The sequence below is a fragment of the Chiloscyllium plagiosum genome, unplaced genomic scaffold (assembly GCF_037043375.1).
Source record: "Chiloscyllium plagiosum isolate Xiang-an unplaced genomic scaffold, Cpla_swu_hap1 HiC_scaffold_9, whole genome shotgun sequence".
Taxonomy (NCBI): domain Eukaryota; kingdom Metazoa; phylum Chordata; class Chondrichthyes; order Orectolobiformes; family Hemiscylliidae; genus Chiloscyllium; species Chiloscyllium plagiosum.
The window spans coordinates 62,198,522-62,225,824 of record NW_028270147.1 but is presented as its reverse complement, the minus strand read 5'-3'; the positions used below and the strand labels follow the sequence as shown (position 1 = coordinate 62,225,824).

At 40.6% G+C, this 27,303-nt stretch overlaps 1 protein-coding gene across 1 annotated transcript in view; it reads left to right on the top strand.

The window, feature by feature from the left end:
• Window positions 1-24,065: 24,065 nt before the first annotated feature.
• Window positions 24,066-27,303, top strand: part of dnajc6 (DnaJ (Hsp40) homolog, subfamily C, member 6) — a 146,755-nt gene continuing 143,517 nt past the window's right edge. Inside the window, exons 1-2 of the mRNA XM_043699441.2 lie at window positions 24,066-24,367; window positions 24,975-25,068. Coding sequence (XP_043555376.2) covers window positions 25,038-25,068 — 31 coding nt within the window. The 5' untranslated portion in view covers window positions 24,066-24,367; window positions 24,975-25,037. The remainder of the gene's footprint in view (window positions 24,368-24,974; window positions 25,069-27,303) is intronic.

Sequence of the window (27,303 nt, the reverse complement as noted above, 5' to 3'; positions counted from 1 at the left end):
AGATGTGAAAATTTAAAACATAAGTGTATTTTACAAAGGTTTAGATCATTCAATTGACTATTTTCATTTTTAAGCACCGAGATTAGATAAATGCTGAGTGAAATTTCCTTTGCTCTGCCCCAATAGTATGGATCAACTTCAAATTTCAATACATTCCACTTCATTTTAAACATTCTCTATTTCCCACACCATCGAGTCAGCATTTACTTAATTGCATTAAAGCTAAATAAAAGACATATGTAATGAATTAACAGTTGGCCAAGACTAAACAATCCAATTTTGTTTGTGTCCTTGTAATCAGCAGAGACAGGATATTCAACTCTTGCTGGCTCAGAATTATGCCTTGCTCTTATTTAAAGGCAGCTTAAAATAAAAAGATCTCCACCAATTGCAGAATACATTGGCTGTCAGTCATATCACAGTCTATTCAGGCTTGGCAATTCAACCTACTGGAAGTGTAATCTAGTAAACTTGAGGAGAAGCTTTGCACACATTTAATTTAAGGTTTGTTAGCTTCAGAACCCCAGTGTAGCCTTGTTTCCTGTAGAAGCAAAAGGACAATTATGATGCCTTATTACATGACTGCATGAGACAGACAGGAGATCCTACTGGACATGTTTTTCACCAGACTTTACTCATATTTGGGACTTTAACTTGATCTCCAAAATACCATCAAATTGTGAATTTCAAAAGTGTAACCTGATGGAGCCCAAGACTGGCTCTCCCATAATATGTTGGTTCAAAAGCCATGTTAACTTTCACGAACAGTAAGGGTAGGAGAGGCAAACACAAGAGAGAGTGAGATGAACATGACCAGCAGTGTCCTACATAATTGCTGTGAGTCAGGAACCCTGTAATATACCTTGGATTCAAACTGAGGCACATTTAAAAATTGGGAATGTATGGGACTGTTTATGTCTAACCCTTTTTCTCAGCTGGCACCGTGGGCACCAGAAAATTGACTACTGCCAATTGTATCATATGACCACTCTCAGAAGGAGGTAAAGTGTTGGAGATTGGTTCCCTATTGGGTATTTTGCATCTAACAAGTAGCTCTAATAGGGATAAAGTCCCTACATGATTCAGCTGTTTAGTATTTTTTCCATTAGGAAAGCCCACTACATTGACACACTGGGCCAGTTTAGTGTATGCTAATTCTATTTTTAGAAAAGCAATATTCATTTGCATACAATGTTTAATAACATTTAATTATAATGTTTAATTACATTAAAACCACATCAGAACAGTGGGACATATTTGAAAGAGTGATGTGAATGCAGTGCTAATGTGTTCCTGTAAAAGGTGAAAAAGAAGGACAACGAGTCCAGAGAACCCTGGATGTCAAGGGATGTACAGGATTGGATGAGAAAAACAAAAATGAAGCTTTAATAGACACTGAAGGCTCATAACAAATGACCTAGAGTATAGAAAATGTAGGGGTTGCTTGAAAAGAAAAGAAATTCAGAGAGCAAGGGGACATCACAAAGCACTTCGGCAAGTAACATGAAGGAAAATTCAGAAAGGTGTTTGAGGAGTATATTAGGGACAAGAGAATAACCAGAGAAAGAATAGGACCCACAAAGTGGCAATCTGTATTTGGAGTTGGAACTGAGGTTTTAGAATGTGTAATTTGCATCTGTTTTCACGATAGAGAAGGATGATGTAGGTACAAGGGAAGAAAATAATCAGGGAGGAGCTGTGACATACTTGATTGAATTAGCATTGATAAAGATGAGGTATTAGGAGTTTTAGCAGGGCTTAAATTAAGTGAGATCTATTGAAGGCTGCTGTGACTGGCAAAGGAGGAGATTGCAGAGGCTCTGGTATTACTGGCCACAGGTAGTGTCCCAGAGGACTAGAGGACAGTTAATGTGTCACCATTATTCAAGAAAGGTGGTAGTGATAAACCAGGCAATTATAGGTTGGTGATAATTGTGCTCGGGAAAAAATTCTGAGCTCAGAATTAATCTCCACTTGGAGAGGAAAGGATTAATCAAGGATGGACAGCATGATTTTGTAAAGAGGAGATCGAGTTTGACAAATGTGAGAATTTTCTGAGGAGGTGCATGTTTGTGAGGTGCAGGTAGTACAATTGATGTAGTCTACAAAGACTTGCTTAATGCTTTTCAAGAGGTCTCACGTGGGAGACTGGTTAAGAACTTAGTAGCCTATGGGATCCACAGCAATTTGTTAAATTGTATCTAAAATTTACTGAGTGGTAGCAAGCAGAGAGTATAATTGAAGGGAATTTGTGTGATTGGAACTATGTGTCCAGTGCTGTGTCCCTTGTTGTTTATTGTATACATTAATGACCGAGACATGAATGTAGAAGATACGACTAGTAAGTTTGCAAATGACAAACTAGCGGTTGGCAACTAGCAAGGACAAAAACCTTAGATTACAAGACAACAGACAGGCTGGTCAGATGGGCTGAACAGTGACAAATAGAATTGGATCTCAAAATAATGATACATTTTGCAAAGACTAACAAAGGCAAAGGAGTACACATGGTATGTCGCGAAGAGTCTAGCAAGAGCCTGAGGAAGTACTGAGGATCAGAGAGACCTTTGTGTAAAAATCCATTGATTCTTGAAATCAGCAGCACAGCGAGATAAGATGGTTAAGGAGGCATTGGGACTTGATTAGTCAAGGCTTTGAATACAATATTACAGTCATTATTATGTATCAGTATAGAATGTTAGTTAGGCCACACTGGAGTATTGTGTACAGTTCTAGTTGCCGTACTATAGGAAGGATGTGATGAGAGGGTGCAGAAAAGATTCAAAATTTATTTCTGAGCTGGAGTAATTCAGCTATGAAGAGAGATTATGTAAATTGAATAGACTATATAGTTCTGAAGAAATCATACCAAACTCATCAGTAACACTTGCTCTCTGCATAGAGTTAAAAATCACACAACACCAGGTTATAGTCCAACAGGTTTATTTGGAAGCACTAGCTTTCGGAGCGATGCTCCTTCATCAGGTGGTTGTGGAGAATAAGATTGTAAGGCACAGAATTTATAGCTAAAGTTTACAGTGTTATGTAATTGAAATTATACATTGAAAAAGACTTGGATTGTTTGTTAAGTCTCTCATCTTTTAGAATGAGAGACCCTCTCAAAGATTTATACACCTTTACACTCACATACACACACTCTCTCACAGATACTCATAACCCTCCCCCACCCCACCAAAAACATACGTACACACACACACATATAGGTTTGTGGGGTGAATTTGTACTTGCAGCCTTACATTTTACTTTGCTCAAAAACTGCACGAATCCATGTAAGATTCTGTAAATCTGTTTTTTAGATTAGAATCAGTCTGATCATTATGGCACAGGCAGCCCCACACAGGGAAGCTAACACCTTCAATACATTATCTGTGCTGACATGACACCAATTGTTAAAGTTCATTTGAGAATATAACTTCATAAAAAAAAGTTTTGCAATTTACATATGAATGAACTGAAACCAACATGTTCATTCTAAAAAATGAGAGACTTAACAAACAATCCAGGTCTTTTTCAATATATAATTTCAGCTACATCCCACTGTAAACTTTTGCTATAAATTCTGTGTCTTACAATCTTATTCTCCACAACCACCTGATGAAGGAGCAGTGCTGCGAAAGCTAGTGCTTCCAAATAAACCTGCTGGATTATAACGTGCTGTTGTGTGATTTTTAACTTTGTACACCCCAGTCCAACACTGGTGTCTCCAAATCATCTCTGCACAGATGCTGGCATACTTGGTGAGTTTCTCCAGCATTCCCAGTTTGTTTTAGGGAGGTTGAGGTTGATTCCCTGGAGGCAGAGAAGGCTGAGGGGTGATCTGATTAAGGTGTGCAAAATTTTGAGCGACACAATTAAAGGTAGATAGGGAGAAACCTTTCCCCTTGGTGGGATGGGGTGGGGAGGCAGCAACCAAGGGCACAGTTCTAAGGCAAGGAGCAGGTGGTTTGAGAAGATTTGAAGGAATATTTTTTTTTCCCTTCCCTGTGGGTATCTAGAATTTTCTGCCTAACAATGGTGGGAAGTGACATTTAAGAACTGTTTTAATGAACACTTGAAATGCAATAGCATATAAGGCTACAGCCCAAGAGCTGGAAAATGGTATTAGAATAGATGGATATTTTTGGATAGATTAGAATAGTTTGATTGAAATGGACACAATGGGCCAACAGCCTGTTTCCATATTGTAAAAACTTTATAACTGATGTTTAAAAATCTGAACGGATTCTGAACTGAGTAATGTGCCATGCAGCTATATAAAAAAAGACATTTAATGCTTGTACTTTTTACAATAAAGCATTGTCATTTTTAGATATCTTTCACTCCAGAGCCATTCAGGTAGCATCACTAACAGAAAGCTACACCCTCTAAGGTGTGATTCTTTTCTTTTCAGTAGGGAGAACACTGTGAATCAGACTGTGAGTGACTCAGTCATGCTCAGCACATAGCTAACATGCTGCAAATATATTCAGCTGATCACATATCCCCTACCAATCCAGCTGGCTTCTGAATGGGGTCTGAAGCTGATACTGATTAAAATGAACAGGAGCAACCTTGAGATGTAAGTGGCTTTTCCCGAATAACAATGCCACTCCAAGTCCCTGGAAGAAGCTGATCAATGAACTGAAACTTGGATTTAGGATCACTAGTTTAATGCTTGAACAGCTGATAATTATGACACTGCTGTCCATTTTGTTCCTAAAATAAAGTTTCCATTTAAGTAATCTGGATGTTAAGCTTTTGTTGCACAAAAACAGTAAAATGCATCTTTAACATAAGTGAATATTGTATTTGAGGGATTTATTAGAAAGCATTCTTTAAGAATTGAAATGCATATTTTCTTTATTTTAAGATTTGATTGCTTTAAATATACAGAAGTACATTTCAGCACAAATAAAGAGAGAAGTTGATTTCCTGACAGCTTGGTAAATAAATAGACTGTCCACTGTGGTATGGAGCTATGTAATAGGATTCACTGTTCTCCCCTTGGCTCAAGGGAAACAAGTAGATTTCAATAGCTGGAGCATTTTAAGAGTAAAAAAATATCGAAATTTTCCAGGGTCCCTATTTCTATCTTCATTCACTCAAAAGTGCTGCACATGAATGTTGTGTAACACAATGATGCTCTTACTCTGCCATTATTGAATGACCCCATGATGGAGCCATGAGCTACCCTATTGATCGATTCAGGATATTTTAAATTGTTACAGACTCAGTTAAATAATCACTCAATTATTTTGGAGTAATTAAGCTTCTGAACCAATTTGGGAATTTTTAATAAGAGAAATGCTGCAGCAAATGATTACTTTCAAAGTATTAATTACAACAGGGATTTCACAATTGCATGTGGTCCCGAGCCTCATCAAGCTGCTCCATAACACCCAGGTGACTGAATTGTGCGTGTGCTTCCTATTGGCTGAATTGTTCTGTGTGGATTTTGAGTTTCTGAAGATTCGGAATGTTGCTTTTCATACTGTTGTTGAATTTGTGAAAAAATTCTAAACACAAGGAACATGATTGGTTCATATCACTAACTTTGAGTATATGCAGTTTCATGATAGTATGGATTTGAATTTTATTCAGCAAACAACATAAATTGCTGGTGAAACTCAGCAGGTCTGGCAGCAGCAGTGGAGACAAAGCAGAGTTAAGATTTCAGGTCCAGTGCCCGATTTCAGTTCCCTCCAACACTTTAAAGGGTGGTTCAATGGAGGTGTCTGATTCCAAAGGATTTTGCAGTTTCCCATTACAAGTAGAGTTTGAGTTAGACACAGAGTTTGTTTTACTGGGGCACCCATAACAATGGTTCAGTTTTCATTCAGGCAATAAATCAAGCCTACATACTGTAGGATATCTACTGATGCTGCCTAATCCATTCACATCTCATCAAAAATTTTGTACAAAACTTTTCAGAGGATTATTTTTGCTTTTTAGTAATGGGATGGTGGCAGTCATTTCTCAAAATTGAGTCTAGTCAGAATACAACAACAATAAACCTTTTTACACCTCAGTTAGAAACCAGCCCACAATTACTTTGACACGGGAAGCAGACTTTATTGTTCCAGCATTTGTGCATCACATTCTTCGCTATTGTTAGATATATTTAATTCATTATTTGGACCCAGCATCATCCCATTGTACATGGGCAACTATTAAGAGCTAATCTAATAATTTAATTGTTTGCAAAAAGCATATTGAAGCTATTAACTGGGATAGAGACAAATGCCACGTGAAACAGCAGCAACCTGTCTTAAAGTCATAAGAAATGTACAGCACGGAAACAGACCCTTTGGTGCAACCCGTCCATGCTGACCAGATATCCTACCTAATCTAGTCCCACTTGCCAGCACTTGGCCCATATCCCTCTAAACCCTTTCTATTCATGTACCCATCCAAATACCTTTTAAATGTTGCAATTGTACCAGTTTCCACCACATCCTCTGGCAGCTCATTCCATACACACACCACCCTCTGCATGAAAAAGGTTGTCCCTTACAGCCCTTTTGTATCTTTCCCCTCTCACCCTAGTTCTGGACTCCTCCTCCCCAGGAAAAATACCTTGTCTACTTACCTTATCAATGCCCCTCATGATTTTACAAACCTCCAGTGTCATGCAGATGTGGTAATGTAAACAATCTTAGATTAAAACTTTCTTTTTTGAAAGTGGGACATGCTGATTTCTGTCCTTTGATATGTAAATCCAATAACTTCTTTTAAATTACATTCTCAAATTAGCTCAACTTTTTAAATAATAGGTGTGTCGCCTACCTGGTGTACCAACGGGTCCATTTTGGTAGTGGGGCAGAAGTTGAGACCCCTACTCTGTACTTCAATCTCTTCCACTCGAAGGATGTGGTCACAGGTTCAAACAAGATTTCTTCTCTATGCAGGATCTCCAACCAACATTATACACCATGCATTCATGTAGAACTCTGAGCTCACAAACTGCATGAATTCATGTAAAACTCCGTTATCTCACTTTTTAGATTAGAATCAATCTAAAGATCATGGCATAGACAGAGAACACAGGGGGCCAAAACCTTCAACATATTGTCTAGCTATCACCATTGTTAACAGCTAAGCCGAGAATGCAACTTTTTAAAAAAAGGTTTTGTGATTTACATATGAAAGAAGTGAAACTATCCACGGTATTCTAACAGATGAAAAGCTTAACAGACAATCAATATTTCAATGTATAATTTCAGTTACATCACACTGTAAACTTTTGCTATAAATTCTGTGTTAGGATTGAGCCCCCCACTACCACCTGATGAAGGAGCAACGCTCCAAAAGCTACTGTGCTTCCAATTAAACCAGTTGGACTATAACCTGGTGTTGTGTGATTTTTAATTTTGTACACCCCAGTCCAACACCGGCATCTACGAATCAAACTACAGAGGGTTTGTCAGTCTGACATAGCATTGGGACACAGACAGACTTCATACCTATTGTTTGAAAAGCTGAGCTAATTTGAGAATGCAATTTAAAAGAAGTTAGATTAGATTACTTACAGTGTGCAAACAGGCCCTTCGGCCCAACAAGTCCACACCGACCCGCCGAAGCGCAACCCACCCAGACCCATTCCACTACATTTACCCCTTCACCTAACACTACGGGCAATTTAGTGTGGCCAATCCACCTAACCTGCACATTTTTGGATTGTGGGAGGAAACCAGAGCACACCCATGCAGACATGGGGAGAATGTGCAAACTCCACACAGACAATTACCTGAGGCAGGAATTGAACCCAGGTCTCTGGCACTGTGAGGCAGCAGTACTAACCACTGTGCCACCATGCTGCCCATGTGCCACAGGATTTACAAATCAAAAGAACAGAAACCAGCATACCCCATTATAAAAGAAGAAAGTTTTAATTTAAGATGTTTACTGTATCACATCTTCGTGACACTGAGCTCCTTTGGCTATAAATTCTGTGAACATGATCTTAATCTTCATAACTACCTGAAGAAGGAGCGTCACTCCAAAAGCTAGTGCATTTGCACAAATAAACCTGTTGGACTAAAACTTGGTGTTGTGTGATCTTTAACCTACATAAGCATGTCAGGGAAATAGAACAAAATTACAATAGTCTTACAGCTACAGAAGGTGCAGAGGAAAGTCAACGCCAGTACAGGAAAGATCCATTCTTAAGCCTGATAACAGAGGGGAAGAGGCTGTTTTTGAACCAGTTTGTATATTGATTCAAAATTTTGATACCTCCTGCCCAATGGAAGGTGGTGGAAGAGAGTATAACCAGGGTGGGAGGGTTCTTTGATTATTTTGGCTGCTTTTCCAAGGCAGTGGAAAGTATGGACAGAATCAGAGCCAATGGATGGAAGGCTGATTTGAGAGATGGACTGGGCTGCATTCACAACTCTAATTTCTTGCAGTCTTGGAAGCTATTGCCATATCAAGCTCTGATATGTCTGGATAAGATACTTTCTATGCTGTATCTATGAAAATTGCTCATAGTCATTGTGGGTATGCTGAATTTCCTTAGCCTTCTGAGGAGTAGAGGTGTTGATGTGCCTTGTTGACTGTAGCGCTGATGTGGCTCATAGGGGAGATCATTGGTGATATTTACTCCTAGAAGCTTAAAGCTCTCGACCATCTCTATCTCAGCACCATTGATGCAAATAGGGGCGGGACCTCCACTCCACCTCCTAATGGATGACCAGCTCCTTAGTTTTGTTGACATGAAGGGAGACATTGTCAGCTTTACATCATGCCACTAAGCCAAGCTCTTTTTCTTTTCAGTGTCTTGTTGTTTGAGATCCAATCCACTACGGCAGTGTCATCAACAAATCTGAAAATGGGGTTGAGCTGAATTTGACTACACAGTCGTGTGTGTAAGGAGTATAACAAGGGGCTGACTATGCAGCCTTGCAGGGCCCTATCCTTACTGATTGTGGTCTGTGGGTCAGGGTGTTGAGGATCCAGCAGAGTCTGAGGTCTGAGTTTGGAGATGAGTTTTGTTGGAATTATGGTGCTGAAAATGAAGGTAAAGTCAATAAATAGGAGTCTGATGTAGTTGTCCTCGCCATACAGATGTTCCAGGGATGAGTGTAGGCCAATGAGATGGCATCTACTGTGACCCTATTGTGACAATATGCAAATTGCAAAGAACCAAGGCAATCTGGTAGGCTGGAATTGATGTGAGCCATGACTAATCTCTTCATAATCATGGAAGTCAGAGCCAACTGGCAGCAGTCAATAAGGCATGTTGCTTAATTTTTCTTTGGCACGGGATGATTGTGGTCTTCTTGAAGCAATGCAAACCTCACATTAGATTAGATTAGATTCCCCACAGTATGGAAACAGGCCCTTCGGCCGAACAAGTCCACACTGACCTTCGGAAAGCAACCCATCCAGACCCATTCCCCAACCCCATATTTTCCCCCACTAATGCACCTAACACTACGGGCAATTCAGCATGACCAATTCACTAACCTGCACACCTTTGGATTGTGGGAGGAAACTGGAGCACCCGGAGGAAACCCACACACATACGGGGAGAATGTGCCAACTCCAACACACAGACTGTTCCCCCAGGCGGGAATCGAACCCAGGTTCCTGACGCTATGAGGCAGCAGTGCTAACCACTGGGCCACTGTGGAGGTTAAAGATGTCTGAAAATACACCCAGCAGCTGGTCCATACAGGTACTGAGCACATGGCTGGGGCTTCCATTTGGGCCAGTAGCTTTCCATAGGTTCACCATCAAGAAGGTCAATCTAATGTCTTCACTAGTAACCGTGGATACAGGTACCTCTGAGGCTGTTGGCGCAGGTGACATAATTTCACTGACCTTTTGTTTAAAATGAGCATAGAATGCAGGAGCTCATCAGGGATCCATCCAAAGCATTTACATCTTTCCAATTGCACGCAGTATTTGAGGTGTGGTTTCACCAATGCCTTGTAAAACTGAAGCATAAACATCCTTGTTTAATGGTCAATTCTTCTCAAAGGATAGCATTCAATTCAAATCCACAAACCATTTCCAAAAAGATGCAAAATCTCAAAAGGGCAGATTTGCCATAAGCCAAATAGATGTTATTCCAGTGTATATGGGAGCTTGTACAATCGTATCCCAGCACATGAAGGAATTGGTTGGGAAAGTGAATTTCCAACTAGGCAATTCCTCCACATTAGAATCCATCTAAAAGTCTCAGTTTAAAATCAGAGAATTGAGAGTGCCAATGAAATTGAAGTGTTACTCAGGAAAAAAGTTAGACTATTAAATACATGGTTACTGAGGCATTAAACTATTATACACAGAACCCATACTTACATCACACACCTTGAATTACATCCCCCAGTTCCCTCATTTCCCCACACCATGGTAACTGAATCCTCTAGCCCCCTCCACTTTTTCTCCCACCACTGGATCTAATGAGATCCTCCCCTTCTCTGTTCTACACCTCGCCCAATGACAGAATCTGGTTAAGCCTCCAGACCAGACTACACTTCCCCCTCGCTGGACCTAACCTGACCAGCCCTCCTCCACTCACTGGACCTGAGCCCCCTCACCTTGCTGAAATTGAGCAGAGCCATGCAAACCCCATCACTACTAGACCCAGCTACCCATTCCTCTCCCTTGCTCCCAATGCCATCACCCAACATGAAATCATGTGCATTTGGACCTCAAACAACTAAGAAATAAAATTGAAGTCTCAGTTACAATATCTATCAATCATATTAATGTCACTTGTACCTAGTATTTTTCTAGGATAGCAGCATCTTGTTTAACACAGGAGTGCATTCTTATTTGACTGCCTAATGGTTTCCTCTGCATGAGACCAGCCATTCTTGGCAAGTCCCAAATGGGGGGATCATATGGGGGCAGCAAGTGTACCAGTTAGATCTTACACCATGATGAGCAGTGGAGAGAATTCATCTCACAAAGATGTTGGCAAACAGTACGGACGATGTTTAGCTGCAACATGCAAAAGCTGGCAGCCGTGGAGATCTAATGTTATCAAGGTTTGAGAAGATTTGTAGCTCAGGTTGAGGTTCTGGTTGTAGGTTTTCTTGCTAAGCTGGAAGGTTCATTTTCAGACATTTTGTCACCATACTAGGTAACATCTTCAGGGAGCCTCCGGACGAAGCTCCAGAAGATCTAATGTTGTTCAGAAACAGCTTAAAAGGCAGCTGCCTGAGCAACTATCAGTAGCTGGAAGTGTTGAACATTCAAGAACCCGGCAAAAGAGGACTACTGAGCAAGATTCCACATAGCAGAATCTGCAGCTGCTGGTGAAAAGCCATCCTGCTAAGAGATGCACATCAGAGACAGCTGTGAATTCCACAGAGCGCAAACATTAAGTCACCCAAGGCAGTTACAGATTGCATCAAGTAAATTGCCAAATGTGTAGAAATTGTCCATGTCAAGGCTGAACCAGAGAACAAGAGGAGATTGGAGGTTCTGGAAGTAATGTTGAAATGCCAGGTGAACAAGGAAAAGCTTTTAGGGTTGGGCAAGTTAGTGCAGCTGCAGTCCAGATCAAGGATTGCTGTCACAACAGGGAGGCATGAGATACAGCTACAATGAGGAAAATCAAAGACCTCAGAAACAGAATAAAACAAGGTCACAGGCTCAGGAAAGTCATGAAACCAGAATTAAAGCAATAAAGGAGCTACATTAGAAGCCTAAGCAAAGTCTAATGAAGAAAGAATTTAGGAGATGAAGGCTGCACAAAACACAGTCAGATGTCCATTACTTAAAAGCACCAGCAAAAGGTTGGAAACATTTATTCAAACTGCACAAAGTGGACCCATTCAGGAATATGCATGAAGCAATGGGAATTATTGGTGCTGCTACACAGTATTTCTCATGTGTGAAAACATGTTTCTTCTTCAAATGGAGCGAGAAGTCAAATCAGTTAAAGTAGGAAACCAATGGCCAAGGAACAAAGTCAGTCACAGCACAACAGGTAAAGAAATTTTGCTTAGTGATCAACCAGTCAAGGAACAACTGTTAGAAGATTTCATAGGGCTTCCTAAACTTATAGCTGAACCTAAACAGGAGACAGAATCCATCGAGAGTCATGATGGTGGCCTAAGAAATTTGTTTCATCCTGTCAACACGATGGAAATGCTGACTGAAGAGGGCTGGCAGAAGCTTTACCCTCCAATCAACACTGAAGAGAGTTCAGACAGCAAGAAATCAGCAAAGGTCAGGAGGAAACACAAATGAATGAGCAACAGAGCAGCACATCCCACTTGAACTTGTTAATAAATGCTGACCAATGCAATTCAGACTACAAAACAATTTGGTTCACAGATGGATGACAGACTCAAGCCTGAGAACAGATGCTGGGAAGATGCTAATTTTAACAAAATTTTATTTCCGATTTTTCCTGGGAATAATCATCACTATCAGTGACAGAGATCATGCCATGCAAAAGGAATTGCCAAGTTTTGCAACTGAGGAAGCTAACATGTTGACTTCACCAATGATGCAATCATTAGTGAAGAAAATCAACAAACTTCGTGGACAAGTTATATAGAGTCACAGTCATACATCACAGAGACAGACCCTTCGGTCCAACTCATCCATATTGACCAGATGTCCGAAATTAATCTTGTCCCATTTGTGAGCAGTTGGCCCATATCCCTCTAAACTCTTCCTATTCAAATACCCATTGAGGTGCCTTTCAAATGTTGCAATTGTACCAGCCTCCACCACATCCATTGGCATCTCATTCCATATACAAACCACCCTCTGCGTGAAAAAGTTGCTGCATAGGTCCCTTTTATATCTTTCCCCTCTACATCTACTTTTAGACTTGCCTACCCTCAGAAAAAGACCTTGGGTATTCATCCTTTCCATGCCCCTCATAATTTTATAAATCTTGTAAGGTCACCCCTCAGCCTCTGATGCTCCAGGAAAATGTCCCCAGTCTATTTTGCCTCTCTCTATAGCTCAAGCCATCTAACCCCAGCAACATCTTTGTAAATCTTTTCTGAACCCTTTCAAGTTTCACAACATCCTTCCTACAGAAGGGAGACTAGAACTGGGTGCAGTATTCCAACAGTAGTCTGACCAAAGTCCTATGCAGCTGCAAGATGAATGCTAACTTCTATTGTTGATATTTCAAACTTCAAATCAGCGTCTACAGGAAAACAACACAGATGGACCAAATACTGAACTACAGAAGCAATCATCCTAACACCCACAAATGAAGCTGCATTAGAACATTATTTCAACAAGCCACCACACACTGCAGCACAAAGGAACTACACAGGGTAGAGGATAATCACCTATACAGTGTATTCAAAAAGAATGGGTACCAAATGAACAGAGTCTGCTGATTTCTCAGCAACAAACCCCAAACAAGCAGAAAAAATGTCCAGAAACCCTAGCCACTCTCCCCTACATCAAAAGGCATCTCAGAAATGACTGCCAGACTACTCAGACCTTTTAGCACCATGATAGCCCACAAACCCACCAAGACACTAAAACAGCAGCTAATAAACTTGAAAGACCCCATACAGACAACAAGCAAAACTAATGTCATTTACAAAATACCTTGCAAGAACTGTAAGAAACACTACATTGGACAAACAGGCAGAAAACTAGCCACCAGGATACATGAACATCAACTCACCACAAAAAGACATGACCCACTATCACCAATATCTTTACATACAGATGAGGAAGGACACCACTTCGACTGGGACAACACATCCATCCTCGGACAAGCTAAACAGAGACTTCGAGAATTCCTAGAAGCATGGCATTCCAACTGGAACTCTATCAACAAACACATTGACATAGATCCCATTTATCACCCCCTGAGAAAAAGAACAGGAAATGACATCACCACAGAAAGTGATATCACCAACCCAAAGAAACCTAAACACAAACAGAAAGCGGGCTATATCACCAGTGCTTCATCTGGAGGATCACTGATGATGTTACCAAGTATGGCAACAAAACATCTGAAAGTGAATCTTCCAGCTCAGCGAGCAAACCTACATCTAGAATCTCAACCTGAACTACAAATCTTCTCAAACCTCGCTACCAACCCCTATACTCATGCTACTGGAAATAAGGGCAAGTGTACCAAATGCCTTCTTCACTATTATCTACCTGTGACTTCACCTTTAAGGAACTATGAAGTGGCACTCCAAAGTCTCTTTATTCAGCAACACTCCCCAGAATATTATCATTAAGTGTAGAAGTACTGCCCTGATTTGCCTTACCAAAATGCACTTCATATCTATCTAGATTAAACTTCATCTGCCACTGCTTAGCCCATTGCCTTATTTGATCAATGTCCCATTGTACTGAGATAACCTTATTCACTGGCCAGTACACCACCTAATTTTGGTATTGTCTGCAAAAGTACTAACCATATCTCCTATATTCACATTCAAATGGAAGTAAATATCTCCACATGACCGCAGATTTGGCAGCATTTTCAAAATAACCATCTGCTCACACAGATTGAAGAGGAGGTGCATGCAACTCCATGGAAACCACCACTAAGGAATGACTAGTATCCACAGAATCAAGACATATCAAGAATAAGCTCCTGGTCCAGAGATCCAGGATACCACAAAAAAAATTACCTGTTTCAACAGGACAAATCCTTTGCAAAGGTTGTGAGATTAAAAGGTCCTCCAGACATTACAATGGAGCAATTATCTATTCTAGCAGGAAAGAAATCCTCTGAAGGAAATCTAAGAAATTAATGGGCTCCAGTTTAAAAAGTTTAACACTGTCAAGTACAAAATCAAAGTTCTTCAACTCAGAGACTGACCAATATTCCAAAGTTTGAAGAGAACTCATTTTGGAAAAATAGTGAATGTTCCAGACTGCCTGAATTTGTGAAGCCAAATGAAGGCAAAACCCAATGATGTCTCCCTCAATGTCTTGCTAATGAACGCACAGAGATTCCATCTTCCTGGGGGTGGTGAGAAAGGCAATGAGTTTGATTTGGTTAAGTTGAGTTTGCCCTGGAGAGAAGCTCAACAATTGAATGCTGTGCAAATCTTTCCCCGCATGCAAAGAATTAAGGCTCTTAAGTGTTTATTAATGGCCGTTTGGTGGCCTCAACTTGCCACCTCCTCAATATCTGCCCTCCCAGCAGAGGAATAAAGTTTCTAGCTTTTTGAGTTGAAAACCACAGTGACCTGGCTGCTAAGTTTGAAGGAACAGTCTTCCATTGCCTCTAATTGTGGGACAGAGGATGAATAGGCAGCAAGAGGGTGACACTGAAAGCTATCCCCCTTCCCCTCCCTCCAACTGCACAACCCTCTCTCTGTAGCCCCCAACCAATGAGAAGAAAAAGACAGACTTGGCTTTTTGCTCCTGGATCCTTTACTGATCTGGGTCTTGAGCTGCAGGCCTCAGGATTCAGAAGCTGGCAGTCTCTATTGACCTGACACACCAGTGTTGATCCAGCTCCATCAGATGCAGCTCTGAGTGAACAGAACTGACACTCCTGTTTTTTATTTTTTTTTAAATTTTCTCCCACACTACTGTCTGACAGCAGTTGTGCTTATTTTTCCCCAACACCCATGTCATGTGTGTGCAGGTGTCGGACAAACTGAAAAACAACAACTGTGTATAAGTAAATCTTTATTTATGTTCCATCAGCAGGAAGGAAGGGAACAGCCGAGTAGCCAATGACAAGCAGTATCCTTCTCTGAGGGCAATGCTGCGTGATCAAATAGTGAAGGGGAAGGTAGGGATTAAATCAAAATAGAGTTGGAGGGGGAAAATAATACACTCCACTCCCTGTGGTGCCCAGATTTCCCTGAAACTTTAGTGGCATGCTTCTGAGCTCAACAGTCACTAGTCACCTGACAGGCAGGCAAGTTTATGCCAGTATTCTGGTCAACATTACCACCTATTCTCAGGGGAGGTTTTGCTAGTCCCCTAGCTAAAATGTAACAACCATCACCTTAATATTTTCTCATCAGCCTGTTCAGAGGTGTTATTACGCACCTCACACCAAGCAGGTGGGACTGAAGCCCAGGCACCTCCAGCCCAGAAACAGGGACATTACCACTGCACCAGTGACCTGTGATAGAAAGACAATAGTAAGCAGTCTTGCTGGTGCAGGCAGTGGGTTCATCCCACATTCATCCTCCCACTTTGTCAAAGAAAGGAGAAACTCCTGGCCAATGTCTAGTTTGCCAACTGGACATAAAACTAGTCACACGGTGGCTCAGTGGTTAGTACTGCTGCCTCACAGCACCAAGGTTCAATTCCAGCCTCGGGCGACTGTCTGTGTGGAGTTTGCACATGCTCCCTGTGTCTGCGTGGGTTTCCTCTGGGTGCTCCGGTTTCCTTCCACAGTCTCAAAGATGTGCAGGTCAGGTGAATTGACTCTGCTACAATTGCCCATAGTGTTAGGTGCATCATTCAGAGGGAAATGGGTCACTCTTTGGAGGGTCGGTGTGGACTGGTTGGGCCGAAGGGCCTGTTTCCACACTGTAGAGAATCTAAACCATATCTTGAAAGTTCCCTCCAAACACACAATCCTCTCTCTGTAAGCCTCAACCACCAAGAAAAAGGAAGACTCTTCGCTTTTATCCCCCCTAGATAAGGTCTCAAGCTGCAGGCCTCAGGATTCAGAAACTGGTAGTCCCTGTTGACCTGACACATCAGTGTTGACGTTTTGGCATATTTTCCAGCCTCCTGCCAGTCTGCTTTGGATTCCAGCATCTGCATTTTTTTTTGTCTCTACCCTCAGTGTTGAGGCAGCCAGCGTGGCATGTTTATCAGCTCAACAGTTACTTGACAGAGGCTGAATAGGCTGAGGGGTGACCTTGTAGGGGTTTATAAAATCATGAAGGGCTTGGATGGGGTAAATAGACAAAGTCTTTTCCCTGGGGTGGGGAGTCCAGAACTAGTGGGCATAGATTTAGGGTGAGAGGGGAAAGATTTAAAAGGGACCAAAGGAGCAACATTTTCAGGCAGAAGGTGGTGCATGTATGGAACAAGCTGCTAGAGGACATGGTGGAGGTTGGTCCAGTTACAACATTTAAAAGGCATCTGGATTGGTATAGAATAGGAAGGGTTTGAGGGATATGGGTCAAGTGCTGGCAAACGGGGACAGTTCAATTTAGGATATTTGGTCAGTAAGGATGAGTTGGACCGAAGGGTCTGTTTCCATGCTCTATGATTACCAGCACCACACTCTTGACTAAGATAAAGCACAGCAGGTCAGGCAGCATCCAAGGAGAGGAAAATCGATGTTTTGGGCATAAGCCCTTCATCAGAAATGAGAGATTTCATGCTCATTCCTGATGAAGGGCTTATGCCCGAAACATCGATTCTCCTGCTCCTCAGATGCTGCCTGACCTGCTGTGCTTTTCCAGCACCACACTCTTGACTCTGATCTGCAGCATCTGCAGTCCTCACTTTCTCCTGTATGACTATCTTATTTGAGATAAGAGCCTGTTCTCATTGGAAAACTAATTGGTTTTCCTCCACAATCCTAGTAAACCCTATGGATCCCTACCCAGGAAAGAGGATGGTGACAGCAAATTTGCCAGAAGGAATACACCATGCTGGGCTGTCATGGTGAGGATTTATTTCACATTTTCCACATTAGTTACAATGCTCAAAGTTTCATTTTTGCAAATCCAAGGCCAGAGATTGAGCAAAGACTTGTTGCACATGGTCACATTTAATATAAAAATCATCCTATGAAGTATCTCAGGATGTTTGTTTATTAAGCAAAGTATGACACTGAGCCATGTAAGGAGACATTAGATCAGATCATCGAAGTTTAGTCAAAGAGGTAGATTTTAAAATGCATCGGAAAGGAGAGAAGTCAAATACAGGGCTAGATGTTTGAAGGGAGGGAACTCCAGTGCTTGGGGCCTGGACAACTGAAGCCATGGCCACCAATGATGAAGCAATTAAAGTCAGAGATCCCCAAGAGGCCAGAATTGGAGGAGCATAGATATTTGAGGGGCATGTAACCAAAGGAAATTATGGATGTAGGGATACAAAATTGAGATCAGAGGTTTCAAAATAACAAGAATTTTCAATCAAAAGATTGCTTGACTGCGAGACAATTGCAGGTAAGTGCTCACAGGAGAGTGAGTCAAAGCACAGACGGAGTTTTAGATGACTTCAATTTTTTTTAGAGTGTGTACAACGTGGGGGCTAGCCAGAAACGAACTTAGCTGGTCCAAATTGTTATTATCATCCAGTGCTGGGCCTGGATGGATCCTTACAAGCACCAATTTAACAATCCTCTTTCAAAATCATTCACTATCCCAGGAACATCCTGAACGTAAAGTCAAATCCTGGCTTATTTTCTCCACATTGACACTTGCCTAAACACCACACAAACACATGTCCAACAGGGAGAAAGTGAGGACTGCAGATGCTGGACTCGGAGTCAAAAGTGCTGGAAAAGCACAGCAGGTCAGGCAGCATCCAAGGAGTAGAAGAATCAACATTTCGGGAATAAGCCCTTCGTCAGGAATGAGGCTAGTGGCCTGGGACTGAGAGATAAATGTGAGGGAGGTGGGGTTGGGCCTGGAAGGTAGCTGAGCAAGCGATAGTTGGATGAAGGCGAGGGAGAATGTGATAGGTCTGAGATGGGGAGTGATGGACAGGATGGTACCGAGTTGGAGGTTTGGGACTGGGATAATGTGGGGGGGGGGCTGTAAATGAGGAAGTTGTTGAAATCCACATTTATCCCGTGTGGTTGCAGGGTCCCAAGGTGGAATATGAGGCCTTCCTCCTCCAGGCATTGGGTGGTAACGGTTTGGCGGTGGAGGAGGCCCAGGACCTGCATGTCCTTGACGGAGTGGGAGGGGGAGTTGAAGTGTTCAGCCATGGGGTGATGGGGTTGTTGGGTGCAGGTGTCCCAGAGATGTTCTCTGAAATGATCTTCAAGAAGGCATCCTGTCTCCCCGATGTAGAGGGGACCACGCTGGGTGCAACAGATGCAATAGATGACATTCGTAGAGGTACAGGGAAGTTTCTGATGGATGTGGAAGGATCCCTTGGGGCCTTGGACAGAGATGAGGGGAGTGGCTTGGGCACAGGTTTTGCACTTCCTGTGGTGGCAGGAAAGGTGCTAGGAGTGGGGTGTGGGCTGTGGACCTGACAAGGGAGTCGTCAAGGGAATGGTCCTTTTGAAATGCTGATGGAGTGCGAAGGAAATATATCTCTGGTGGTGGGGTCTGTTTGGAGGTGGTGGATGATGATGCGTTGTACACGGAGGTTGGTGGGATGGAAGGTGAGGACCGGGAGTTCTGTCATTGTTGTGTTGGGAGGGGGGAGTTTCAAGGGCAGTAGTGCGTCAAGTGGAGGAGATGCGCTGGAGGGCATCGTCAACCACATGAGAAAGGAAGTTGCGATCATGGAAGGAGGCGGTCAGCTGGGACTTTGAGGTGGAATTGGTCATCCTGGGAGCAGATGTGGCAAGGTGGAGGAGTTGGGAATAAGGGAGGGCATTTTTACAGGTGGTAGGATGGGAGGAGGTGTAGTCTAGGTAGCTGTGGGAGTCAGTGGGCTTGTATGTCTGCGGTTAGTCAGTTGCCAAAGATGGTGATGGAGAGATCCAGGAAGGTTTCCGACTGTTCCACATATCCGACAAACAGGCACGCATAACTGGGTCTTATGTGGGTGCCCATGGCTACCCCTTTGGTTTGGAGGAAGTGGGAAGATTAGAAGGAGAAATTGTGGAGGGTGAGGACCAGTTCAGCCAGGTGGATGAGGGTTGATTCTCCTGCTCTCAGATGCTGCCTGACCTACTGTGCTTTTCCAGCACTACACTCTCAACACACTTCCAACAGTAAGAGTAAAGCAATCGTGGAATTGAGTATCTTGAGACCATCTCCTCAGTGGCTTCTACCATTTTCTCACCTTCCCATTTCCCAACCAACTACACCAGTGTTACCTTTTAACCAGATTCTACCTCCCTTCACACTCTCCCCAATCTCATTGTGTCCCTGAGACCAACCTCCTGTCCTCAGTCTACTTGGCTTCCTGGATCCATGCCAATTAAAGGTAATAAACGGATCAGCCTATTCAGGTTGTGTCTCGTTCAAAACCTCCATCATTTGTGCCTTTCTTAATTAACAAAAGACTTTGTTTCTCTACCCTCACAAATCACTGCTCAGCCTCCAAACATGTTCCCCTCAAATCCTTGAATGTAGAGCTTTCAGTTTGAATCTTTCCAAATTCTGCTACAGTCCTTAAATAGCCTCAGTTCATTATTGAGTTTGAAGATATCATCTGTAAAGTTAAAATGTACTGCAAATAGAAAATACTGAAATAGAAACAAAGCATCTGGCATGAGAATAACACTTAACTATGACAAATCTTCAACTGAATTCAACCAGCATCAGTGAAGGTGTTCAAATTATACCCAGACTTCCAGTATGCAAGAGGGAAAAATTTAAACAGTCATTCCTTGTCACCATGATGATGTGGAGGTGCTGGTGTTGGACTGGGGTGACAGAGTTAAAAATCACACAACACCAGGTTATAGTCCAACAGATTTATTTGGAAGTACTAGCTTTCAGAGCGCTGCTCCTTCATCAGGTAACTAGTGGAGCAGAATCATAAGACACCAAATTTATAGCAAAAGATCATCGTGTCATGCAATTGAAATGACATTGAACAAACCTAGATTGCCATGAAGACTTTCATCTTTCAGAATGGGTTGCATGCTTCAGTTCATTAATACGTGAATCCCAGAGCTTCTTTTCAGTCACATTTGAGGTAACTTAAGGTTTTATATAAAAAAGTGACATCTCAGCTGAGACAATATATTAAAGATGTGAGGTTAGAATCTGACTCAAGATTAGGATGCAGACAGACTCTAACCTAGTGCATTTAGAGCTGAGATGTCATTTTTTAAAATAAAACCTTAAGTTATCAGAATGTGATTTAAAAGTAGTTCTGGGATTTACACATTAATGAACTGAAACCTGCAAACCTTTCTAAAAGATAAGAGACTTAACAGCAATCCAGGTTTGTTCAATAACCTGTGACTAGCGATATGCCCCAAGGATCAATACTAGGTCCACTGCTTTTTGTTATTTATATAAATGATTTGAATGTGAACATAGAAGGTATCGTTAGTAAGTTTGCAGATGACACCAAAATTGGAGGTGTTGTGGACAGCAAAGAGGGTTATCTCAGAGTACAATAAGATCTTGATCAGCTCAAACAATGGACTGAGGAGCAGCAGATGGAGTTCAATTCAGATAAATGAAAGGTTTTGCATTTTGGTAAGATAAACCAGGGCAGGACTTAAGTTTAATGGGGCCATACGGAGTTTTTCAAACAAGGAGACCTAGGGGTTCGGGTACATAGTTCTTTGAAAATGGTATCACAGGTAGACAGGTTGGTAAAGAAGGCATTTGGTATGCTTGCCTTCAATGGTCAGAACATTGAGAAGAGTTGGGACATCATGGTGCAGCTGTTAAGGATGATGGTGAGGCCAATTCTGGAATACAGTAAACAGGTTGCCCTGTGAGAGGAAGAATATTATTAACATTGGAAGGGATACAGAAAATACTTAAGGATGTTGCTGGGAATGGAGGGTTTTAGTTATAAGGAAAGGCTGGGACATTTTTTATTCCCTGGAGCAGAGGCTGAAGGGTGATCTTATAAAGGTTTTTCAAATCATGAAGGGCATAGATCAAGTGAATAGAAAGAGTCTTCTCCCCAGAGTAGGGGAGCCCAAAACTAGGGAGCATGGGTTAAAGCTGAGCAGGGAAAAATTTAAAAGGGACATGACAGACAACTTTTTCACAGAATAGAACAAGCTGCCAAAGGAAGTGGCAGATGCAGGTACAGCTATAACATTTTAAAAGATATTTGGGCAGGTTCATGAATTAAAAAAAAGGTCTAAGGGCAATAGACCAAATGTAAGCAAGTCAGACAAGTTTAGTTTAGGAAACCTGGTCAGCATAGACAAGTTGGACCAAAAGATCTGTTGCTATGCTGTTCAACTGTATAAACCTAAATGAAAACTTCCTCATCTTGCCAGAAAACAGAAAGAAATTCTATTCAACAGTTTTCTATAAAATACCTTCAGGCATTTTTTTTCAATTGATAATGCCTCTCTTTGCAAATGGGGAGCACATGGATTCAATCAAGTTAATGATCATGTTAATATGATAGTTTTGTCAATCAGTACTTCATAGTTAATTGATGCTCGAAAATATCTTACCAATCCATGCATTATTCTTGTTTTTCTTTTACCATGGACATTATTAGTCTCTGCCTCTTCATTAGGTACAGCTCCATAGGTAACAGGTACTCTGTGGTATCTAGTCAAAATACCTCAACAGTAATAATTATCAAACAAGGAAATGGTGGTCATCCCAACTGAAGCTTATGTCCTCACTTGACATTTATTCATGTGCATTTGCAGCAGGGGTATTGACCAAGTCCAGTTTATCCAATCTGGTGCATTTGAACCTAATTGTTGTTATCCAGTCCATTAGTATTCGGAGCTAATTATCAGATCCTTACAACCTTCCCACTGCAAGCTGGAATCAACTAAACTAGCAGTGTTCAAATTTTGAGATCTACTAATTATTTGGCTTAAGTATTAATTGGATAAACTTGCTGAATGAACATTACAACTGTTTTTTCCTTTTTTAGTTGTTGGGCATTCAGACTGCCCTATATTCCTCAGGTATAAGATTTGTGCACTTAGCCTTTGTTGAGGATTGTCTGTTGTATCTTCTTCTGTATGGTCTGACCATCTTGCAGGCATTAATTATTTATGCTTTAAAATATTTTACTTTATTTTCTTATATTTTATGGTTATGTACTAATTCACTGAAATTGTGATGCATTTTTCTAGATAATAACATGGAAGATAATAAAAGAATGGGTTACCTTTGTGCTAGAAATAGTACAGCCAAAATGTTCTATCAACTGTAAATTATGAAAAGTAGAAAGTCTCATGTTTTAAAGATGTCTTTCTGGACTTTGTTAGCTTCTTTGTCTCTGCATGACTAGATTTTCTTGAATTTTCCTGGATCATTAACTTGTTTTTCTAGTTTTATATTAGAATATTGAAATGAACAGAGAATTTATGCTTGAGTTTGGCAATGATATGGTGACCAAAAATATTTTCTTCAGATTCAGAGGTGCATTTGAGGCACTTTGGTAGTATGTATTATTGTCAACCTCAGAGTAGTGGTCTCACCATGTTTCCTTTCATTGACTGGTTGTACAGTAGGATTAGCAAGGATGCGTAATGAAATGTGTATTTCAAATTCATTCTAACATTTAGAAAAGGGTGAGATATTAGGGAGACAATTAGTGAGAGAGGTTAAGAGGAAATGCTTAATGGACCCAAACCTATTTTTGAACCATCAATAGCATAACTTCCCAAATTACTTTGCTAGTGAAAGCAATATATAGTACAGTACTGAATCATTTAGAACAGAAAACATTCCAGGTTTTTTCATGGTTTGGATGGAGGTAACAATTGGGTTTGTGCAATTAGTATCACTGATACCAGATGACAGATGGTTGGCAATATCTGTCCTGCAAAGAAGAAAACAAACTCATAAAAAATCTTTATTAATTTTGCATTTGGTTATTGGTGAAGTTGGATAGTAAAATTAGTTATCCAAAATCAAACTGATTTCCAATGTCTTGGTAAATAAATGCATTCATGGAACTAAGGCTGTTTGTTGAATCTTTGATTTGTTTTTATTTCAGCTAAGCTATCAATAAGGATATGTACTTATTTTTGCAGCCTCAGCTATGAATTGAATAATTAAATCATTGATTTCCATTGCTGATTACTAAAGCCTGGAATACTGGTTCAGGGAGGTATTGTGTCCTCTGGTGCTAGGCAGAGGTAGCAGACACCCTGCTAACAATCACTGGTTTGGTCTTTCACAGACAAAGAATCATCATTTGGCAAGCATATCCAGCATAAGTCAGTGCCTTCAGGAAATGTGGGGGAGGAAAAATTTGGAGGAGACATTTTTTTTAAAAAAATCACATTTTAAGAGCATGTAAAAAAATCTAATACATCCTCTTGATAAGTTGACTTTCACTGAATCAGCAGAATATTGTTGTTTTGATTTTAAGCAACTGCAATTCCAGCAATTCTTTTTTTCCCCTACCATCTATGTGGGTCATGCCAATAGTTGTTTGTTTCCTGTGTTATTGTATGGTCCTGCCTACTTGCACAAGACACAAACACACAACATTGTTGTGCATCAGCAGCCATGGCTAATTGGATACAATTTCAGTGACCTTTGACTGGATGCGAATGACAAATCAAAGGTCAGCACTCTTAGCAATCCAGCTTGGGTTCTTGCACATTTCTACAGTTGATGAGAATGTAGTAAAAAAAAAGACTTAGCAACGACAGCAACTGAAGGTAGGAATAAACATTTGTTTTATAGTTGTTGGCAGCAAAGAGGGTAACCAAGTATGTATTACATTCTAAAATGCCTGAAGCTCATATTCTGTTATTGAGGAAGGTAATGCTATTTTTAAACTTCTGTATCAAATTATTAAGTGACACAAAAGCTTTTAAGATCCTTTACATAAGCATAGCCATTGCTAAAGATTTCATTTTGTATGTTCACATCCAAGAGTTTATTAACAGTCGCTTATGCATTGTTTTTAAAAATAATCATATTTTCAGAGAAGGGAATTACAAATTTAATAAGATTGTGGATCATTTAAAATTCTATAAAATATAATGCTCTAAAAATGGAAACAGTGCATTATTTATTGATTGTGTAAGTTAATAATAAATGTTCACTTACTGCATACTGTTAACAAGGCTTTAGGATTCAGACTCTTACCGTATAGGTTACTTCTGCACCTAGAGTTGGGCATTAGTATCTGTTAAACAAGAATCATATTTTGCTGCATTATCTCTTGTGCCAATACCAGTGCTACTCAGCGCTTTCCATGCAGATAATCAGAAACGCTTCCCACTTGCAGTTTTTTTTCCTTCCCCCTTCTGCATCTGACAGGCTGATGGAGATTTAAATCTAGTAGCAGTCAGCTGGAGCAGGCCCAATACCTACCAGAGACCAATGTGGCACCAAGAGAATGCAAAATTAGAATGTAAGTAAATTTTACTGTACTTTATATATTTTGTGTTTTAGATACAAGCCAAACAGTGTATATTAACATTACTATAGCATGTAAAAATCTTATAGATCAATGTTCATTCTGAAGAATCGTGATGCTCAACAATTATTCTTTTAACAGTTTGTCATGTGAGAGAAACAATCCCTGTGAATACTTGTAAAATTGGGAAAAAATAATTGAGGTTATGACCTTTCTGCCCTAAATTTCCTTTCAATTTGTTGCCATTTGTCATTGAGATTAGTGCAAAGTTCTGATGTTTATTTCAGGGTATTTTAAAATTCTGATCTAATTTTCATCAGTGCAGCTGTAGAAAATGATCAGATTCTGCTGTGGAAAAGATTTAAAGATTGCAGCCAGAAATAATTTTCCAACATTGTTGTAAAATATTTGTAAATTAAGTATTATGTCATAACACTAGAGTTTCTATTTTTTATTAATCTTCAGTTTGGATTTTAAAGGTTCTAACTGAATTGTGGAGAAAGGCACTGCTTTTCTTGAATATGAAACATGAATTGTTTTCTCAAATGGAATTTTTAGTTAGTGACTAATCTTGTTTTATCTGTGGTAGTTGGAGTACGTAGCTGCTTTGAAGACATGTCAGAATGGTGTAATGTTCGGCAATTGTGTTAGTGCCGTCTGTCCACAGTAATCCCAAAGGTCATGAATACCTGAAGCGTTTTAGGAAACACTGTAGAATAGTTAAACAGTCTAAAAACAAAGATATGTAGGGCTATGTCTTCAAAACAAATATGCTGTAAGAATTGTTGAATCTCTTTTTTAATGTGGAAATATCTATTTTAAAACATAGCTAGAGAATGCTAGGGAGAGGGTAAAACATAGCTAGAGAATGCTAGGGAGAGGGCAAAACCATGTGCAAGTGCTAAAAGGGAATCCCATTTCTAGGATCTAGATTTCATTCTAATTGAGTGCGATGAGATTGGAGTGTCTTAGAATGGTCTTGAGCAAGATTAAAATGGAAGCAAGTCCATAGCACAAAACACTCCAACTGACACATTTATTCAGAGATGCTTTGAGAAGAGTCATTTAGGGGACAGAAGACTGAGGGCACTTTTCAATTTACATTCCTTATTTAAGTGGCTTAGAAGAACAACATAGGGAGGTATACTGGAAGCTGTACCACAAATATAAATCATACACTGCCAAAAGATGTAATGTTTGAAAGGATGGAATAGAAAAACATTCATCTGCCTCTGTAAAGTACAAACCACAATTTGGGAATGTTTGCAGGTGCAGGACACAAATTACTGTTTTTATTTCATTCACAGCACTAATATATTTCCCCTTGATAAATGGCTCAAAGGCCAATGAACCCCTATGGAAATGTGCTAATTTAAAAATGAGTTGCAACTTCAAATACACAGGGTGGGAGCGTTGGTTGTGGGGAGGTACAATACAACATTAAACAAACTAGAAATAGAACGAGGTGGACTGTTTTAAACCCAATAATCGCTCCGTCCCTTACTTAACAAAATTATTTACCTCTTCCCCTTTTTTTTTAAAATAAAATGCAAGGTACTGATTCCACCACATGTTTCAGAGGAGAGTTCCAAAGAGACAAGTCCCTTTTTGAGAGAGAAATTTCACCTCATCTGTTTTAAATGGGGGACCCTTAGTTTTTAAACAGTGAATTCTGGTTCGTCCCAAAAGAGGGAGTCTACTTGCCTGACAAAGCCTCCTCAGTATTTTACTTAAGTTCAATTAAACCACTGCTTATTCTTCCAAACTCCAGTAGATAGAAAGCTAGCCTGTCCAACCCTTCCTCAAAAGGCAACCTGCCAATTCTGGGTATTGGGCTAGAAGACTTCCCTGGACTACTCCCAATGTATTTATGTCCTTGCATCAATAAGATGATTGATACAGTGTGCGATACTCCAGATCAAATTGTTTGATAAAACTATTGACAATAACCTTCTCAGGGACATTGAGTTTGGATTCCACTTGGGCCACTCAGCACCCAACCTCATTAGAGCCTTGGTTTGAATGTGGACACAAGCTGAATGAGATGTGGTGAGAGTGACTTCCCTTGACATCAAGACATTCTTCTTGATGCCATAGAGTCAATAGGCATAACATTCAATACCTGGAAGTGAGTTTTTTAAAAATCAGGAAGGAAAATCTCTGACTGGTATGTCTCCACAAAGGAAGCTGGTTGTGGTTGGTCAGTCACCTCACCTCCAGAACATCTTT